Source organism: Anabrus simplex, chromosome 3, assembly GCF_040414725.1.
Source record: "Anabrus simplex isolate iqAnaSimp1 chromosome 3, ASM4041472v1, whole genome shotgun sequence".
NCBI lineage: Eukaryota > Metazoa > Arthropoda > Insecta > Orthoptera > Tettigoniidae > Anabrus > Anabrus simplex.
In genome coordinates this window covers 328,482,612-328,504,917 of record NC_090267.1, presented here as the reverse complement: position 1 = coordinate 328,504,917, position 22,306 = coordinate 328,482,612, and the positions used below count along the sequence as shown (strand labels likewise).

General features: G+C 38.0%; 1 protein-coding gene across 1 annotated transcript in view; it reads right to left on the bottom strand.

Annotated features, from left to right (window-relative positions):
• Hcs (holocarboxylase synthetase-like protein) overlaps positions 1–22,306 on the bottom strand; it is a 307,518-nt gene that overhangs the window by 166,529 nt on the left and 118,683 nt on the right. Inside the window, exons 7-9 of the mRNA XM_068226846.1 lie at positions 18,869–18,912; positions 14,651–14,666; positions 7,198–7,744 (exon numbers count right to left, since the gene is read on the bottom strand). Of these exons, the coding sequence (XP_068082947.1) occupies positions 7,198–7,744; positions 14,651–14,666; positions 18,869–18,912 (607 nt within the window). The remainder of the gene's footprint in view (positions 1–7,197; positions 7,745–14,650; positions 14,667–18,868; positions 18,913–22,306) is intronic.

Sequence of the window (22,306 nt, the reverse complement as noted above, 5' to 3'; positions counted from 1 at the left end):
ATTTTTCAATTGGACATTTATTTCAGAAATTTTTTCATCTACCCTAGCGTTGGACTCTTTAAACTTTTGTTCAATGCGAGCACCAGCCTGAGTAAGTCTTTGTTCTAAGTTGGCATTCGCTTCTACAAGCTTCTTATCTACTTCAACATTAATTTGAACTACGGATTCCCGAAGTTGACGTTCAAGATTAGAACTAGACTCATTTAATTGTTCTCTCTGTTCTCTCAAAAACTGTTCAAGATTAGAAGTAGACTCAAATCTGCGTTTGAGGTTAGAACTAGATTCGTTAAGTTGTTCTTTGGTCTTGACGATCCTACGTTCAAGATTAGAGCTGGACTCACTAAGTCGGTGTTCTAAGTCTTCAGTTGCTACTTTCATACTGAGCCTAAGGGCTTCAATCGCTGCCATAATCTCCACCATTTTATTAAAATATATAACGCTAGTACCAAATACGGAAATAATGATTGACACACTTCAAAAAAAAAAAAATGATTTTCAAAACTTTCATTCAGTCAAAAGTTCAAAGTCTTAAGTCCTAGTGCCAATGTTTCAACACAAATTAATTAAACCAAGTCTTTGCAAATCACCTCTACCAAATCACTGAAATTATGCACTTATGTTTCAGTTACGTTAGTGTCCACTGAAATTTGCAAACACCCCTACTCTGACTGAACTTAGTCACCATAGCTTGGGCTGTATGTAAGTCTTTCATGTTAAGCTTCAATGAAATAGGGCCCTTGAAACTTGGGTGTCACGCATTCCAACTCTTACGTGAACACTCCAATGAAATCGAGCCCAAAAGGTGGGCGCCATGTATACTACCTCCTCTCTGTACCCGTAAAAAGTGTTCATATCTTTAAGGCGCTTGATACTAAATTAACGAGCATGGTTCTTATCCTAGGGAGTGGCTTTATCATCGGAGCTGGTACAGAGAGGGGTATAGTTATCAATTTTAGAGATTCTTTTGATAAATAGAGTTTATTGATCATCAAAAGCAAGTTCATATCACCTTCATACAGCAGCATGGAAGTGTCGTGGCTGGTTGGTACCTCCGAGTCCTGGGATGGCGCTGGATATCGCCTGGGCAGGGACCACGCCTGCTCGGATGATGAGTTCTGGAATGTCTCGAAGATTTGCACACGTTCCAGGGTTCGATTTGAGACGTAATTCACACTTGAGTTTTCTGCACGGCACTCCACACTTTCGTGGCACTGTCTGAACAGATATAACTTTTTAATGATTGTTACTGCACTCTGGATGTTAAATCAAAACGTTCTGGAATAATCACTCGAAGAACAAGATGATTTTGACTTTGTACAGGCAGAAATGCAAGTTCATAATGCAAGCTTACTGTAAATTGGAATGTTCTAGAGGATTATAGTCACCACAGTTCTTAATGCATAGTTTCTGAAGATTTAAAACACATTGGCAATGAACTGAATAAACAGCACTCGGAAACTGTCTTGTTCCGTCAATAGGCGAAGTGAATAGCCATTAAAGAAAATTATATTTGAAAGAAAAAGTCTGATTTCATAAATTATGGATTCACTCAAACTACTGGAAAGTTCTAGGCTTTCTGGGAACGCGACATGCGTATTCTGAATTGTCACAGTCTTTAATGAGGATAAGAATCAAAACATGAGTCTCAGTGCAGCACTTGGAAAGTATTGCATATTTCACAATTAAACGTAATGTTGAACGTCCCCTAAGTTCCACAGTTTTTACAAGACATAAGTTCAATGAGGCACTCGGGAAAACAAGTCATATCGTTCATCCAAAAGTTTATGTTGGTAGGGCACAAGTTCATCCTACACGCTCGGAAAATTTCAATGTTCCAGAAATTGATTCACAAAATACAAGTTCGAATAAGTTCGAAACGTAAGTTCAATGTGGTACACAACACTCGTGAAAATTCAAAGTCCTTTCAATCGTCGTCAAATAACTAAGTCCCTATGTGGCACTTCAAAAAAATAACAAAGTTCCAATGTGTCTAAATATTAAAGTCCCAACACGACACTTGAAGAAAATAAAGTTCCGATGTGTCAAAATATTAAAGTCCCAACACGACACTCGAAGAAAATAAAGTTCCGATGACAATGTTCCAGTATGTCACCTTAAGAAAATAATAAATTTTTACTGCGACACTTGGCGAAAATAAGTAAGTTCCAATGAGACGCTTCAGAAAAATAACGAAGTTCCTGTATAGCACTGTAAGAAAATATCAAAGTCCAATCACGACACATGAAAAAATAACAAAGTTCCAATGTGTCAATATGACAAAGTTCCAACACGATGCTCGCAGAAAATAACAAAGTCCCAATCAGACACGTCAAGAATATGACAAAGTCCCGACACAGCACTTAGAGAAAATACCAAAGTTCCAATACTTGGATTTCGAAGACTGTCAACTAGAAGTTCGACACACACAATACTTCTCCTGCCACCCGTGTCACAGAGACGGCGGAGTGACAGATACTGAATTCGTAGGTCGGGTGGTCCTCCTTTTATACACGTTCGCATGGAAGTGTCTAGAACTCGGGTATTATCTAGCCTTATAACTCCTATAATACTCGGTGGATTTTCTTGAAATCTTGACAGATTATGTCCATTGTAATGGTTTTTAAGATGGCAGTGTCAAAATAGCAATAAAGTAGCGCAAAATGTACTTTTGAGGGTAAGCTGGAACATTACCATATATGGCACATATAGCTGGCTTACGGCGGCCACGTCACTCGCTGGGTACGTCACTGCGTTTGGCGGGCTGCCTACCTTCCACCTCGCACGAAGTTCAACAAATATACTTCGGACTTCTCTCGTAGCGGCATTCCCGCTACAGTATGTATGTATTGCGCCGTTCCCGTGTCCAGGCAAGAACACAAGAGATCCAGACTAGCTCTAACTTCAATAAATCGGGTGACTGAGTTCTACGGGTGTGAGTTCCGCAACGGAAAAACGACCAGGTCAAACAACGGTATTCCCTAACTAACGCAGAAAGACGTCTCTTACTCGTATTTAGCTAGGTACCATTCTCATTAATTCTTAAGAAAATCCTCGTCGATCGTTACTACTACAATCTTACAACTAAACCTTATGCTAAGAACACAGAGAAAGAGTTTTTAGGTTTCACCATTCAAAATTTATTTAAATATTAAATCAGATATTCAAGCAATTAGTTCAAAATTTTACTAATGAAGTAGCCTTAGTATTGACTGACTCATCGTCGACCTAGTAATCCATATCCGTCGATAACGTTGGAAAAATCACGTCTTTTCACTTCACCCTAAGTGATTGAATGTCTTCTCGGCTTAAATAGTTTCCTTTCTTAGTACTCATTCATCTCCGAAATCATCAATTAATATTGTAAATGACATGACACATGTGGGAAGATTCTTAAAAATAAACTGCCCTATCCTTCTCTTTCAATTCACCTAGCGAGTTGGGTGATGAATAAATAAGTTGAATGGGATACAGCTAATAGTATTTACACGTGCCTTCTTGGCAAGAAAATAAAACATGAAAATTATTTACATTGAAAAATGTAGGATGGATCCACAGAAAAGAAAAGAAAACTCCTATCAACTATTATTTATAGTCCTTCTTGTTGTATTATTTTGAGAAATAAAGAAACACATGTGGACTTTCTGAGCCATTCTTCAGTCAAGAAATGGAGTTCTATTTGTTTAAGTCCATCGTCCTTGGACATCGCATCAGATTATGTTAACTAACACTTGATATTTATTCTAAAAAAAAAAAAAAACTATCACAGTACTTAAAATTCAACTGACTGATTGACTGTCCGTAGCTTTAAGACTATCAATGAGGATATTCTAAACTCTTCTTGCGTTGTTCTGACAAGTACACACATATACGTTTTACGTCTTAAATATTGCTCTCTGCCTATTTAGTTGCTTTTTAGACACTCATATTTCCTTATGTTACACATCATGAGCTAAGCTACGTCCATTGTAAGTCGTAATCATCCAATAAGTAACATCTTCGCAAGATTTAATTCATGAATTTAAGGTAATTTGACCTTATCTTATTGACATAGACTACGTGCGTACGAAATGGCAAGAAATGTCATCACACTGGTTCTACAAGGTTATAATAACACATGCTACCAACGGAAAATCTACTTAATCGGATGACAATATCTCCAGCTAAAAGAAAATGATTCTCCTTCGAAACCCTAGGTCACCAGTGATCTGCCTATAGATTGAAATTCATACAGAAGTGTAATTATTCAGTGAGTTCTCGAGATCTTCCTAATCGAATCAGTGAAGGCTCCAAACTATCCAGAGTAAACATTTGCTTCTCCAAGTAACTTAATATGGATAAAAGAAACATTGCACTCGACGTCCTGAGATCATGTCCTGAGCTAGATAAAATGCGTAGGCTAAAAATCATTGCCTGGAATTGGCGAGAAATCAGTGATCTTCTCAATTATAACATTTGAAATCACGAGACCTTATTTCATGCAACTATGACTCTCTCTCGAAGAAACAATAACTACAACCATTATACATCATCAACAACTCTATATCATATTCGTGACGCGATAATTATTATTCTTATTTCATATAACCACACTATCACTTTATCACGCAATTCATTACCTTGGCTTGCACATGAACGTGCCGCGACATTACTAAAATGCCTACTTTATTTACTACAGTCATAGTACCAAATTTAACGTAACTTGGAATAGTCTACTGCCATTCCTTCATAACACAAATCCTATACCTGATCTCGAAACAAATCGACGTTGCTTAAGTTTATGACACGCAGATATAAGTGCCTACTTCATTCTTTACACATCACTGATAATAATAATAATAATAATAATCTTAGCGATCTCTTCACGCATATCTCTGGAAAACATTACGAACGAACATCACTTGGTGACCACGCCTACAAATGGAATTGACGTTTCGTACGGATGAGTACCTACTTCCAATCAATTTAGCTAGATGTTTGTTTACGCACTGTGTTCGCACCAATAAATATTACTAAGCAAAATAAAGAAAACAATATCTTCTTACTTACGAAAACGACTTGGATATTGGACTTAACTTTGCTCAAGATGGTCTCGGCGTTTCCTCCTCTCCGGTCATCTGAGACTATGAACTGGTCATCTGGTTCCTCCACAAGTGGTTGGGTACATCGTGGCTTCTCATCATCGCTCACTGGTCATCTGGGATAGCCAACATCGTCTCGCCTCGTCAGGATCCAAGCAGCATCGCCTTGCTTCCTTACAGACCCATGGTGAAGACTCGTGCGTATGGAACAGAACAATGATAGAATGTTTGACTCATTGCTGACATTTTTCAAGTACTATAGCTCTTGCGTTGCTCAGATTGTACAGGTTTTTACTGGAAAACAGTTAGATCAATAAATAGTCCAGAATTGTCTAAGACTTATATTCAGTATGTTCTGATTCGAAAATAAATTTCTTTCCGCCGTCTTTTATCAGCCTAAATGCATTTAATTTACTGGTCCGTAAGTGTCTTTCAATGTTAACCGGTGTCGGGCAAATTTCATCAAGGGCTTGCGTCACTGCGTGACGTAGTTCCACAGTAGTATATCTTATCTCTTATTGTTTCTCGTATTAAATCTCTCGCGCGGCGTTTAAATCTTGATCTCTGCCAAATAGAGTGTAGTCGGGAACTAATCTTCGTTTCCAAATCTCCAATATATCGCTCCGCTGAAAAATTCCTTTAAAATGAGTTTTTCGTCCTGTTAATACACCGAAGTCAGATTAGATAGTAAAAGATGAGCATCTTTTTTCTTGAATAATGGTTTCAAATAATGTCCATCTGTCATTTTTTTCTGCGCCTTCTAAACGCGGCTATTACTGTAACCGACTGACGAAAAGATTTATAATTTGGCCCGTACTGACGTTAAATGTATTTTATTTGAGATTTTGACCGCAGAGACTCCATCTTTGTTGCTCTAGCTCTTATAAAGAATTGTGAAACGGCACAGTATGTATGTATTATTCGCTTTTTCCCTACCACTCTAGTAGTTTTAAATGGCTGATGTTGAGAAACAAATCAATGCTACAGTAGGTATTTTGTACCCAAGCTTTAAGTCAATTAATAACATTCGAGTGGTTTAAGCATTTTAAAGTCAAGCTCGTTGGCTGAATGGTCAGCGAACTGACTTTCAGTTCAGAGATATGGACTGATGACCATGCGCCATGGCCTTTCAAAGCTGCAATGAAACATGAAACAGCTCTACACTGAGTGGATGGCATCTGCCGGCAATCACACACTGACACCAACCAGATGAGTGAAACAACCCAAAGTGGAACTTCTATACAAATGGATAAAGACTACAAGGGATCACTTCTCCAATGACTTGGTGAGGAAAAGTTTCAAGAAATGTGGAATTTCAAATTCTATGGATGATAGTGAGAACGACCATGTATGGGAAGGCGACAGCGATCAAAGTTCCGATGGTAGTAGTTCTGATGACATTGAATCATGACTGATTTGTACACTGAACTAGTTTCTTTTTTTTCATTGTGGTGTGTTTTTTTTTTTTTTTTTTTTTTTTTTGCTAGTTGCTTAACGTCGCACTGACACAGATAGGTCTTATGGCGACGATGGGAGAGGAAATGGCTGGGAGTGGGAAAGAAGCAGCCGTGGCCTTTTGCCTGGTGAGAAAATGGGAAACCACGGAAAACCATCTTCAAGGCTGCCGACGGTGGGGTTCGAACCTACTATCTCCCGAATACTGGATACTGGTGTGGTGTTTTTAGTGCTTTCATTAGTTGTAAAGTGTTTTAAATCAGCAACTTTGTGACATTTAACGTAAATTTTTAAAAATAATTAGTAAACATTTTTCCAGATTTTGTCATTAGAAATTCAGGTGTGCAGGTCTTATTTGGTGGCAGGTGGTATTTGGGATTATACGGTAAGTATTCACTTCGAGGTCCACTCAACCTGTATGATTACAATTGATGAACTATATGACAGTCAAATGGTGACATAGACATCCAACATTAACAGCCAATTTGCAGTCCTTCAGGCTGAGCAGCTGTTATGGTAGGCCAGGACCCATTAGGTTTTTTGTGCCATGGGGTTCATTTTGGTAAGTATTCATGATTTTACAAGTAAATTCTTGGAAATTCTGGGTAGCACTTTGTACATAATTATATTAACACGTCTTAAATAAGAAGAGGTTCATCCTTACCGTGGTGAAGGTAGGTGAGGCACAGGAGTATCGTCTCGAGTCTGCTCTCCGTTTCTCCTTGCATTACACAAGTCTTTTCTTGAGGTGTCTTCACCGAAACCTGGTTCACCTCCTGCTAGTGTCGTCTCTTGGTCAGGGGTAAAGTTCTCGATTTCTTGAACACAACTTGCAAATGACTCACTACTTCTCTGTTCTTCAGGAAGTCCAGGAGGATGGCTTCTAACTTCCTGATTTGAACTACTTGGAAGACATGAAGCATCATCTTCCTTACTTGAGGAGCTGTGGGTCAGGTTCAGACTGCTTCTTTGTAAGACTTCTTCACGAGCAAGTCTGCTCAAATTTGTTACAGGAAAGGAATCTTCTGGAATGTCGAGCACAGTAGGGCAACCAAGAGTGATGGCACTGTTACCAGCAGTTATGATAGCAGATGCATAACCCGGCACTGTCACTTCCTTTTTCTTATCAGCTGCATCCACAGCTGCATCACTGAAGCTCTGTAGTAGTTCAACATGTGTTTGCCACTGTATTGGAGACATGAAGTGCCCAACTTTACTGACTTCACCAGCTGGATAACAAGAATAGAAACTTTGAGGAACAAGCACTCCAAAATATTATACGAGTGTGACACACAAAATGAGGTAAACAAGTTCCAAGACAAATTTTCAATTTACAGTGCTTATTAAATCACTGAGGGTCATTAAACTTGTCCTAGAAAAAAGCATTGAAATAGGGAGAACGAACATTACTGACTGTGTGTAAAAAAAAAAAAAAGACAAATAATTATATTTGCCAAATGTGTTCTGCTTAAATATTGGACACCCATGCAAAGGTTATGGCCAGCCCTGTACATTAAGCAGTACACCACTGCAGCATTTACATTTACAGAAGGGCACTTCAGTGTAGGCTATACTAGCTGTAGTACCCGCCATTGGCGGGACAATCAGTGCAAAGTTATCCAACTCCCCAGCTACTTTCCGCCAATAATCAAGCATGCTGTTTTACTCAGGGTGCAACAGTAATCCCATCTATCAGAGACAAGTGGCAGAAGAGACAAATCACATCACAACAATAGTCAATGCATTGTTGATCAGTTTTATGAGCTCTCGATATTATAGGCCTTCACATTTAGTTTTCTTCCTACTCTGTTATATTGAGGCATCTACTGTTAAGGGAATCCTTCCTTCCTTCTTTCATGACTCTCTCTTCTTCAAGCAATCGTTCCTTTACCACATCTTTCTCATTTTTTATAATCATCTTAACGATTTTTCTTGTCGATATGGACTGATGACCATGCACTTCCACACTTTGAGACAATCATGACAAAAACTATCACTGGTTAACATGATTGAACAATATTTCCATGTTAGCAATGCTCGGCATTATTATGGACTAAACAAAAGTCTAAATTTGTGAATTCTACTATCATAGTCGGTACAGGAAAACTGTATAAGACATAAATGATCAGAAATTGTATTCTCTATAACTTTTGTTATGTAGTACTTTGTGATAGGACCAATAACATAGGTATTTAAAAATTAAATTTTAGGCACCTTTCCCTAAACTACCATTTTGTCCAGTATGACTAACATTATTTACAGCCTAGACTATAGTGCTTTATTCACTGACTTTACACACCGATTTTCTTTAATACCGTTCATCCATTTTCTCATGGTTTGGCACTGATTTGGACTTAGTAACAAAAACAAAAATTCATGAATATCTCTGTTATAATAGCTGGTACAGTAAAAAATGTATTTGACATAAATGAACAGAAATTTAATTCTATATAACTTTAGTTATGTAGTATTTATCGATAAGACCACTAATAACTACGGCCCGGATTCATATGCACTAAAAATATTGAAACTATGCATTAAAATAAATAAAAAAGCACTTAACGAACGCATTATTTAATTTTAACTCAGTATTAAATTGATAAACAGGTTTCATTCCTTGTAAAATGATGCATGGCAGTAGGTTATCAATAGTTTTTCAATGTTTTCAGGGGTCAAAGACTTTCTGTTGTCGGACAGAATTAATTTACACGCTGAAAATGATCATCCTACGTCGCCAGACGTAACTAGGCAATACTTGTACACTGGAACTGATTGCTTGCAACATTCTTCTGGCAAAGACTGCCTGATACTACTTACGTAGTTGCTTATGGATTGAAATATCAGAAGGGCCGATGACCTTAGATATTAGGCCGCTTTAAACAACAAGCATCATCATCATCAAGAAATGTCAGAAAGAAAGACATACCTGTTGTAAAAAGGGTCATTATCTGTCTCCTACATTGAAAGCACTGTCCTTGATCAGGGAAGGTTTCTAGTGTCGCCAAGGTATGTATAAAACATATGTAGAATTAATTATATTTTTCATTTCTTGGTTCATGTTTGTGGATTACTGTAGTCACGTGCTAGTTCGTGAACCATGGGCAACGGCTAGTGGCCTAGTAAGTGGTCCTGAGAGTCGGGATACCAGTTGCTATGGAATGGGAGTGGGCATCTCGGACATATTCTGAGTCGTGGCCCTCCTTGTGCTCAGGCGGCTAGGACTATACAATTCACCGGTGGTCCATAACCCGTTAGAGGAGAGATCCTCACTTGGACTATGTGCAAGTAGGGCAGCATCCTGCTTCATGAATTTACCGAGCTCAGAACACTTTAAGCAAGCCTCGGACCTATGGGAGTAATGGAGTCCCACTCCCATTTGACAGACGAGGGACTCCTTGGAAACAACTTGGCGAACGAAATGGAATTCGATGGGGAGCTATCAATATTAATGGGGCTTATGGAAGAAAGAAGGTAGAACTGGCGGAGTCAGCAAAGAGGATGCATCTGGATGTGCTAGGAGTAAGTGATATTCGGGTAAGGGGAGATAAGGAGGAAGAGATAGGAGATTATAAAGTGTACTTGACGGGTGTTAGAAAGGGAAGGGCGGAGTCTGGGGTAGGGCTCTTTATCAGGAATACCATTGCACGCAACATAGTTTCGGTTAGGCACGTAAATGAGCGAATGATGTGGGTAGATTTGTCAGTGGGAGGAATTAGGACAAGAATTGTGTCCGTGTATTCACCATGTGAAGGTGCAGATGAGGATGAAGTTGACAAGTTTTATGAAGCATTGAGTGACATCGTGGTCAGGGTCAACAGCAAGGATAGAATAGTGCTAATGGGCGATTTCAATGCGAGAGTTGGGAATAGAACTGAAGGATACGAAAGGGTGATTGGTAAATGTGGGGAAGATATGGAAGCTAATGGGAATGGGAAGCGTTTGCTGGACTTCTGTGCTAGTATGGGTTTAGCTGTTACGAATACATTCTTCAAGCATAAGGCTATTCACCGCTACACATGGGAGGCTAGGGGTACCAGATCCATAATAGACTATATCTTAACAGACTTTGATTTCAGGAAATCTTTTAGGAATGTACGAGTTTTTCGGGGATTTTTCGATGATACAGACCACTATCTGATCTGTAGTGAACTAAGTATCTCTAGGCCTAGGGTAGAGAAAGTGAAATCTGTCTGCAAACGAATAAGGGTAGAAAATCTCCAGGACGAGGAAATTAAACAGAAGTACATGGATATGATTAGTGAGAAGTTTCGAACAGTAGACAGTAAGCAGGTTCAGGATATAGAAAGAGAATGGGTGGCATACAGGGATGCTGTAGTAGAAACAGCAAGGGAATGCCTAGGAACAACTGTGTGTAAAGATGGCAAAAGGCGAACATCTTGGTGGAATGATGAAGTGAGAGCAGCCTGTAAACGTAAAAAGAAGGCTTATCAGAAATGGCTCCAAACAAGGGCCGAGGCAGACAGGGATTGGTACGTAGATGAAAGAAACAGAGAGAAACAAATAGTTGTTGAATCCAAAAAGAAGTCATGGAAAGATTTTGGTAATAACCTGGAAAGGCTAGGTCAAGCACCAGGGAAACCTTTCTGGACAGTAATAAAGAATCTTAGGAAGAGAGGGAAAAAGGAAATGAACAGTGTTTTGAGTAATTCAGGTGAACTCATAATAGATCCCAGGGAATCAACGGAGAGGTGGAGGGAATATTTTGATCATCATCTCAATGTAAAAGGAAATCATCATGGTGGTGTTGCAAACAGCCAAGCTCATGGGGAGGAGGAAAATGATGTTGGTGAAATTATGCTTGAGGAAGTGGAAAGGATGGTAAATAAACTCCATTGTCATAAGGCAGCAGGAATAGATGAAATCAGACCTGAAATGGTGAAATATAGTGGGAAGGCAGGGATGAAGTGGCTTCATAGAGTAGTAAAATTAGCGTGGAGTGTTGGTAAGGTACCTTCAGATAGGACAAAAGCAGTAATTGCACCTATCTATAAGCAAGGGAACAGGAAGGATTGCAATAACTATCGAGGTATCTCATTGATTAGTATACCAGGCAAAGTATTCACTGGCATCTTGGAAGGGAGGGTGCGATCAGTCGTTGAGAGGAAGTTGGATGAAAACCAGTGTGGTTTCAGACCACAGAGAGGCTGTCAGGATCAGATTTTCAGTATGCGCCAGGTAATTGAAAAATGCTATGAGAGGAATAGGCAGTTGTGTTTATGTTTCGTAGATCTAGAGAAAGCATATGACAGGGTACCGAGGGAAAAGATGTTCGCTATACTGGGGGACTATGGAATTAAAGGAAGATTATTAAAATCAATCGAAGGCATTTATGTTGACAATTGGGCTTCAGTGAGAATTGATGGTAGAATGAGTTCTTGGTTCAGGGTACTTACAGGAGTTAGACAAGGCTGTAATCTTTCACCTTTGCTGTTTGTAGTTTACATGGATCATATGCTGAAAGGTATAAAATGGCAGGGAGGGATTCAGTTAGGTGGAAATGTAGTAAGCAGTCTGGCCTATGCTGACGACTTGGTCTTAATGGCAGACTGTGCTGAAAGCCTGCAGTCTAACATCTTGGAACTTGAAAATAGGTGCAATGAGTATGGTATGCAAATTAGCCTCTCGAAGACTAAATTGATGTCAGTAGGTAAGAAATTCAACAAAATTGAATGTCAGATTGGTGATACAAAGCTAGAACAGGTCGATAATTTCAAGTATTTAGGTTGTGTGTTTTCCCAGGATGGTAATATAGTAAGTGAGATTGAATCAAGGTGTAGTAAAGCTAATGCAGTGAGCTCGCAGTTGCGATCAGCAGTATTCTGTAAGAAGGAAGTCAGCTCCCAGACGAAACTATCTTTACATCGGTCTGTTTTCAGACCAACTTTGCTTTACGGGAGCGAAAGCTGGGTGGACTCAGGATATCTTATTCATAAGTTAGAAGTAACAGACATGAAAGTAGCAGGAATGATTGCTGGTACAAACAGGTGGAAACAATGGCAAGAGGGAACTCAGAATGAGGAGATAAAGGCTAATTTAGGAATAAACTCGATGGATGAAGCTGTACGCATAAACCGGCTTCGGTGGTGGGGTCATGTGAGGCGAATGGAGGAAGATAGGTTACCTAGGAGAATAATGGACTCTGTTATGGAGGGTAAGAGAAGTAGAGGGAGACCAAGACGACGATGGTTAGACTCTGTTTCTAACGATTTAAAGATAAGAGGTATAGAATTAATGAGGCCACAACACTAGTTGCAAATCGAGGATTGTGGCGACGTTTAGTAAATTCTCAGAGGCTTGCAGACTGAACGCTGAAAGGCATAACAGTCTATAATGATAATGTATGTATGTATGTTCATTTCTTTCAAAAATCTTAAATAATCGATCACACATAAGAGAAAAATATAACTATATATGCGCTAACGTTCAAAATATGCATTTGCATATGCGCACATGCATTTTTTTAAATCCGGGCCCTACTAATAACATAGATATTTGAGAATTAAATTAAAGGCCTTCCCCTAAACTACCATTTCACTTAGCGTGAATACAATTATTTATAGCCTAGATTGTAGTGCATGATTCCCCAACTTAACGTACCAATTTTCATTAAATTATCTTCAGCCATTTTCTCATGATGCCCATACATATATACATGCATACATGCATATACTTACTTCCTTGTTACTGTGGACATGACCAATACAAAAATACCATTCTTTTTACATTCTGAGCAATGTACAGACAAAACTCTTATTTTATATGTAGATTATCAATTAAGACAGGTAATAATAAAATCAAGCTTGTAGTTTTATGTTACTGTTAATATTGTGATCACAACTTGTCATTTCAAAAGTTACGTCAGTATAATTGTTATTTTCTTTCATCAATAATTTTACTAAATTTTATTTCCACATTTCAGAAAAACAAGCTCAACCAAAAGGTAGCTGATAGCATATTTGCAACAAAACAAAGTATTTCATTTTTACATATGTACAAGAAACATGAGTGTTCAGCAGTGTTCTGGAAAACGTAGAAGCAGCAACTAGGAACTTCGGGAGCGGCGATGCAGTGCTTATCATCGGTGGGACGAACAACGTAGCTCACGACGACGCCAAGAATGTAAGATCACAACTTAAACATACACTAGGGAATCTGACCCACACTAACGTCTTTGCAGTGAACGTGCCCCACAGGCATGATTTGAGTAGAGACTCGTGTGTGAACAATGAAGTGGACAAGGTCAATACAGATATTGTTAAAATTTATAAACATTTTCGGAATATTCACGTTATTGAATGCAGCAGTTTTGAGAGATACTGTTATACAAAACATGGCCTCCATCTGAACAATTCAGGTAAACAAAAGCAAATATTGTTCTAGATTTTATTAATCTTAAGATATGTACTGTAAAACAGGCAACTCCCTTGAGTTATAATACTGACCAGGAAAACTAGTAGAAAGAGCCAGCTGTACTTCAAGCTGGCTCAGTCAACTAGAAAAAGAAACTCAGGATAGTAAGGAATTTCAAGTTACCCAATTGCAACAGTCAAGTTTTAGGGAGGAAGGGGGTCTGAGATTGCTCTTGGTAAACTGTCAAAGTGTAGTAAATAAACAATTAAAATTCGGTACATTGATGGAACCTGATGAGACTGATGTGGTGATAGGAGTGGAATCGTGGTTGAAAGAAGGGGTGGGTAATAGAGAAGTATTTTCGGAAGGGTACACAGTCTATCGTAGAGACTGAGGAGATAAAAAGGGAGGGGGGCTGTTTATTCTGGTGAAGGAAACTTACTGTTCACATGAATTGTTTACCGATGAAAGGGATGAAATATTAGGGATAAAATTAGTTTGTCATAATATGAAGGAGGTGGGAATTATAGGAACATACATGCCTGGAAGAGAGGAAAGAGACATGGAAATCTTTGAGAAAATAATAGATTATACTCATATAAACAATAATAATGATATGGTAATAATTGGGGGAGATCTAAATTTGCCTGAAGTTGAATGGAATGGAGCTGCAAGTGAAGCCCATGAACAGAAACTGGCAAATAAGTTAATTTGGGAGGGAGGATTTACACAAGTACTACAAGAACCGACACGTCTCAATAACTTACTAGATGTATTCTTGGTTAAACCATGGGAAATTGTTGATAAAACTGAGGTAATTGAAGGAATAGGAGACCATAAGGCTGAAATAATGGATGTAGGACTCGTACCAAAAAGGCTTAATAAGAGGGTGACACAAGACAAGAAATTGTACAGAAAAACTAAAGTTGATGAATTTGGGACTTACCTTAAATCACAATTCAGTTGTTGGATAAGTGAAGGGAGTAACGTGGATACACTTTGGGCTAAATTTAAAGGAATCATTTGGGAAGGAGAGAAGAGATTTATACCTGTTAAGAAGGGTAAAATGACCTCAGACCCTGTTTATTATACAAGGGAAATAAGAAAATTAAAAAGAAAATGTAGAATAGTAAACAGGAAAATCAAAGAGGGTAAGGAGAGTAGAGAAACTAGAAAACAGCTAATGAGGGAACTGAATAGAGTGAAAAAGGAAGCAAAAGAGAATTATATGAATGGCATACTTCAAGAGGGTAATGACCACAAAGGGAAATGGAAAAAGCTGTATTCATATATCAGGAATCAAAAAGGAAAAGGAATCCAAATTCCTACAATGGTGAGAGAAGGGGGTGAACACTATTTAACAGATACTGAGAAAGCAAACCTCTTTAGTAGGGAATTTAGAGATTCAATAGATGATTGTCAAGAGTTGGAAACCGAAACAGAAGATAGAGAGGAAGAGAGACAGAGGGAAACAAGAAGCTTCTCATTCACAAATGAAGATATTTTCAGAGAAATCCAACTGCTTCAGCAAGGAAAAGCAGCAGGAAGTGATCAAATTACTGGGGAGGTATTAAAGACAATGGGGTGGTACATAGTGCCTTATTTAAAATTTCTCTTTGACTATGTCATAAATAATAGTGTAATACCAAAGGAATGGAAGGAATCTATAATAATACCAATTTATAAAGGAAAGGGTGATAAAAGGAAACCAGAGAACTACAGACCAATCCGCCTGACCAGTATAGTTTGTAAAATACTGGAGAGTTTAATATCAAAGTACATCAGAAGGATATGTGATGATAAAAATTGGTTCATGAGGAGCCAGTATGGATTTAGAAAGAAATTTTCTTGTGAGGCACAACTGGTAGGATTTCAGCAGGACATATCAGATCAATTGGATTCTGGAGGTCAGTTAGATTGCATAGCCATAGATCTTTCCAAAGCCTTTGATAGAGTGGAACATGGAATATTATTAAAGAAATTGGAGGGAATTGGATTGGACGTAAGGGTTACACGTTGGATAAAAACATTTCTAAATTCAAGGGTTCAGAAAGTCAAAGTAGGAAATAATGTATCTCAGGAAGAGAAAGTTTGGAAGGGAATTGCACAGGGTAGTATAATCGGTCCGTTACTTTTCTTAATATACGTAAATGATTTAGGGAACAATATAACATCAAAAATAAGATTGTATGCAGATGACATAATTGTTTATAGGGAAATAAATAACATTGAGGATTGTTCAGAATTACAAACGGACCTTGAAAGTATCCAACAATGGGTTGAAGAAAATAATATGAAGGTTAATGGAGGCAATTCAACTGTTACAACTTTTACAAACAGGAGCTTTAAAACTGAATTTGAATATACTTTGGATGAGGTAGTTATCTCAAAAGATGGCAAGTGCAAATACTTAGGTGTGAGATTTGAAAGTAATTTGCACTGGAAGGGTCATATTAATGACATTGTTGGAAAAGCATACAGATCGTTACATGTCACAATGAGGCTACTTAAAGGATGCAACAAAGAATTAAAAGAAAAAAGTTACTTGAGTATGGTTCGTCCATTATTGGAATATGCAAACAGTGTTTGGGATCCTCACCAAGAATACCTAATAAAAGAAATAGATAGTGTGCAGAGGAAAGCAGCAAGATTTGTAACAGGGGATTTCTGGAGAAAGAGTAGTGTATCAGAAATGTTAAAGGAACTTGGGTGGGAAACTTTAAGTAAGAGAAGGGAGAAAACTAGACTTATAGGATTATATAGAGCCTATACAGGAGAAGCATGGGGAGATATCCGTGAGAGGCTTCAGTTGGAAAATAATTATATTGGCAGGACTGACCACAAATATAAAATTAGAAGGAATTTTAGCAGAAGCGATTGGGGTAAATTTTCATTCATTGGGAAGGGTGTGAAGGAATGGAACAGTTTACCAGGGGTAGTGTTTGATCCTTTTCCAAAATCTGTACAGATATTCAAGAAGAGAATAAACAGCAACAGAGAAAATAAAAGAAGTGTTAGAGGGCATTCGACCAGTGCAGGTTATTGTAAATAAAAACATGTGTGTGAATAAATTAATTCCATCCCCTGGTCTAAGGAGTTTAGACAGCCAAAGTAGGGGACTGCCTGTAGGGGTGAAGTACAGTGGGGACTTCGAGGGCCCTGGGACCGCTACGGTAGCTGTGAAGGCCCTTCAGGAACTCTGAAAAGTGGTGGCAAAAGGGGCTCTGGTTAAGACGCAGCAGGTCGTTATGCTACTTATGATCCAGAACGGGTTAAAAAAAAAAAGTAAATAAATAAATGCAATGTAAATATTAATCTTATACCAGTTGTATAGTATCATTTGAAGTAATTCCACATACTGTATATCAGTTGACTATATTTGTAGATAGTACAGGAGATATTGCAAGTAGAATTTTGTAAGCAATATAAATTTATTAAGGATGAGCTGTGTGTTTAATAGAAAACATTGTTAGCGTAAATTGTATAATATTGTATTATAGGAAAATTTTCTTCTCTTGTTAATTTAATATTTAGTGCTTGACAATAATGTATTTTAGTGTACCATTTGCCACCGAGGTAGACACCTCATTTGCAAATAAAGAGATTTTGATTTTGAAATACTGAAAACGCACATTACATACAATGAAAGAAAATGAAATCCCAACTCCAAGAAGGAGTTATGCTAGATAAACAAAATTCGGGAGGCATATTTACACATCTGAAAGATGACATCTATTCAAATTTGCACGCTAGTCAACAAAGAGTTGTGCTAGTAGTGCCACTATGACCTTGCAAAGCAAGTTCACTTTAAATATATATATTTTTTGCTATTTGTTTTACGTCGCACCGACACAGATAGGTCTACGGCGATGATGGGACAGGGAAGGGCTAGGAGTGGGAAGGAAGCGGCCGTGGCCTTAATTAAGGTACAGCCCCAGCATTTGCCTGGTGTGAAAATGGGACACCACGGAAAACCATCTTCAGGGCTGCCGACAGTGGGGTTCGAACCTACTATCTCCCAAATACTGGATACTGGCACTTTATAAATATACACTGTCCACTTCATGAGCATTAGTCACTATCCAGTGTTGACGCTGTGAGGTGTGCATGAGTCAAATATGCCTTTAAGGAGACGAAGAAGGCAGTATCAACAGCTCACCGAGTTTGAACGAGGCCATGTATTCGTAATAGGGCTACAAGAAGGTGGATGTTCTTTCTGTAATATTGCAGAAAGACTTGGCAGGGATGTATCCACACTGTATCGGTGTTGGCAACAACGGTAACGGGAAGGCATGATCTCAAGAAGACCCGGGTACGGCCGCACATGGACCACCACAGAGAGGAAAGACGACCGTATTTGCCGCATAGCTGTGGTGGACTGTACTGCATCTGCAGCAGCCATATGCGCTTCAGTTGGCATCAAAGTGATACAGCAAACTCTAACAAATCGATTACTTGAGAGACAGCTCTGAGCCAGTAGCATTCATGCCGCTGACTCTGAATCACTGGCATCTGCGACTTCAGTGGTGTCAAGCTAGAGCTCGTTGGAGGGTGGAGTGGAGATCTGTTGTGTTCTTAGATGAGAGGCATTTCTGTCTTTGTGCCAGCGATGGCCGTAGGTTGGTAAGGAGGAGGCCAGGTGAGCGTAAGAACCAAGCTGTCTGTGGCGTCAACACACTGAACCAGGAATTATGGTCTGGGGAGTTATTTCCTCTGACAGCAGGAGTCCTTTCATTGTTATCCCAAGACGTTTGACAGCAGATTTGTACATCAGACTGGTGATTCAACCGATTGTGCTGTCATTCATTCGCAGTGTTCAAGGGAGTGTTTTTCAACAGGATGACACTTGTCCTCATACTGCTGCTGTCACCCAACATCCTCTACAGAGTGTCAACCAGTTGCCTTGGCCTGCAAGATCACCAGATCTTTCATCCATTGAGCACATATGGGACGACAAATTCAGCGTCATTCAATGCCAACATTAAACATTGCTGATTTGACTGATCATCTGCAAGAGGCGTGGAACTCCATCCCATAAAATAACATTTTATTTATTTATTTATTTATTTATTTATTTATTTATTTATTTATTTATTTATTTATTTGTATCAGAAGCAATACATCATATAAATTATTAATTAAGAATGAGAAATAATTAGATAGGCCTAACAAAATATATATGGCACCTGTATGACACAATGCAAGCATGTTCGCATGCTTGCATTCAAAATCATGGTGACTACAGAGATTATTAATATACCACCATGTCACACATCTTATCGCGCATACTTGAACCAGTGACCTACAAAATTGAATCAAATAAATATGTTACCTAGACAATTGCTTAGCCTAAATTGCATTCCTCTAAACTAATGTCTTCTTGGTATTGGGATTTTGTTTTCTGCCAGTGTGTATGAAAGGAAGGATGTTCGTAAAAAAAATTATCCTGTCACTTTAACAAGTAGGGCCTAGCGTACATATATACTTTATACAGCAGTCTGAAAAAGACAGAGAAATAATGAGTTCCACATTACTAGGAGTCAGAGCTGTTCTCTTGTCACACATTATTTTACAACACATTGAAAATGACCTCACAATTTCAAATTTACTGACTGTGATTCATCCAATACCAATTCCATAAAATTCCTTTGTAAAGTGGGATCCATAAAACATTCACTGCAGCTTCCACAGAATGCCCATGTTCTGATTTCAGGGAAAGAAAAATGGCAATCACATCAATATCTTTACCTGCTCTACATGAACTACCAACTAGATCCCTAAACACTATGCATGGTTCCAACATTAAAAGTTCTCGTAGGATAGGCATTAGCTTCATTAGGTGGGAGACTTCATCATTTTCTAAATCACATTTCATTATGCTTCTAGGATCAAAAAGTGATTCCACATAATTTTGTTGATTATTTCACGATTTTGCTTTAAAGGTAAATAGTTTTGCATATTCAGCTAAATGTGTAAAATTTTGCCAACTTTTGCAATTTTGCACTTTGCAAAAAAACAGGTGTGTCTAGCCATGGGATGTACAGTTTTATGTGGGACGTGCATTACCATTTCAGAAATCCTTCATGCATTGGCCAGGATTCAATCCATGGTGAGCTTGGTAAGAAGACAATCACACCTCATCATGCAGGAATGGGGATAACTGAAGATAAAGGAAAATGAAAAGAACAGAATTTAAAAATGTTCCTAAATATGATCTTTTACACACAGGTAATTAATAAGTGCTATTTCTCCTAAGCTGAACCAAATTAAATGTACATCCCTTAAAGCAAAGATTGCACTTTTATTTTTATTATGTTAATTGCAACACACGTCATTATAATATTTTAAAAAAAATGGAAAGGAAGGAGGAAAGAAACAGAAAATAGGAAAAGCAAAGGAATGAAAAAATGTCAACAAAGAACCAGATGAATTGCAACAGCTGGACGGAGATGAAATCAATAAAGTCTGGTGGAATAATAATGTAAATAAAGACTAATAACATGGCCATGGGACATCCAGTTTTAAGTGGAATATGAACCCCACATGCATTGGCCAGATTCAAACCATGGCAGTTTGGTAAGAAGACAATACCACTAGGCAATGGAAGAACTTTGATAAAGTCAAGGAACTATAGCACCACTGTTTGATGTGTTGCTGTAGTGGGATTAATTCTGAATGTAGTAGTCATGAGAATGCTAGCATTTAAACGTGAATATTGCCAAGTGAAGAAAAACTGAAAAGATATTCAAATTGTTTAGTCACTTTTTGAGTGATTCTTTTTGAAGGATCATCTACACTGTGGATCAGAATATTGTTAGGGTCTTCTTTATTTGTTTCAGGCAATATTTTTCCCAGTTATTTCTCTGTAGTTTTGCATAAATGGCATGCTTTCAGAAAACTTCACACAATTACTCTGTTTAATATATAACTATCCTTAGTTTATCATGACTGTACACTCATTTGCTGTATTAAAAACTCGAGTGTAGCATTGCCCTGTCCAGTGTCCATTACTGAACCATTCAGTTGTGTAAAGCTGTCACTTTGCAAAGTTTAGTTCATTTCCAACAGATCACAGTGATATATCAATGTTACAAATTGAAACCGATAAAAAGCGCCCAAAAATCGATGAACGCTGCTTGCTCAAAATATATTTTGCACTGGAAAATAATATATTCTATTAAAGGTACCCCTCCTCTAAACTTATTTTGCCCTTCAGAACCAGTACTATTTTGCCCTTCAAGAAGTAAACCTTTATCTACCTGAAAATGTCTGCATTTTCAAGTCATTTCTTCCCCGAAACTTTATAAGCAAATAGTGCCAATTTACATACCTATAATTGAATATGGTTCCTGCTGAACTGAACTGTTTAGCTTGCACCTCATTCCCATGTTATCTGAAGTGAAGAGATTTTCTGAAATGTTGGATTATGTAATGCCTGTCCTTGTCAGCAATGCATTTTGCGACAAATGAAACTTACATTCAATGTGTGCACAACTAAAGGGAAGAATGACAAAAAAGTCAAAGTACCAAAATTACAAAAGCCAAAGTGCAGTGCATACATTTACGGTGTCCTATACAGCATAATGGAAAGCAAAATTTCCAAATTTACAAGCAGATCTTGTAAACCAGTACTCATAATGCATATTTTGACTTCTGAGACAAACCTGGCTGAAAACATGCCCAAAAGAATCAAGTAACATTTGTTATGACTGCACAAAAACATAAAAATGCCATTTATAACCACAAAACAAGTTCAACAGACTGAAGCCTATAAAACATACTTAACGTTCCACATATAGAGAGAAAAATATTGTTTAAATATGGATTTAAAATTTGATCACAGAATATTCATATCTTTTGTTAACAGGGAGACGTGGAGCTACACTCACCAGCTGGGGATGGGCGACCTCATTAACTGCAAATGTGGCGAGCAGTTACAGACAGATAAACATATTGCCGTCAAGTGCCCACTATGAACTTTGCAGGACACTCTGACAGACCTTCATCTCAAATAGATAGATAGATAAATAATAATAATAATAAATGTTATTTGCTATACATTTCAGCAACTATTTTAAGAGGTTTTTTTGGAGACGCCGAGGTGCTGAAATTTAGTCCCGCAGGAGTTCTTTTATGCGCCAGTAAATTTACCGACACAAGGCTGATGTATTTAAGCACCTTCAAATACCACCGGACTGAGTCAGAATCAAACCTGCCAAGTTGGGGTCAGAAGGTCAGTGCCTCAACTGTCTGAGCCACTCAGACCGGCTGAGATAAATAAATAAATAAATAAATAAATAAATAAATAAATAAATAAATAAATAAATAAATAAATAAATAAATAAATAAATTCAAACAACAAGTATGAACTGTAACTCCTATTTGTGACACCAACTTGGTCT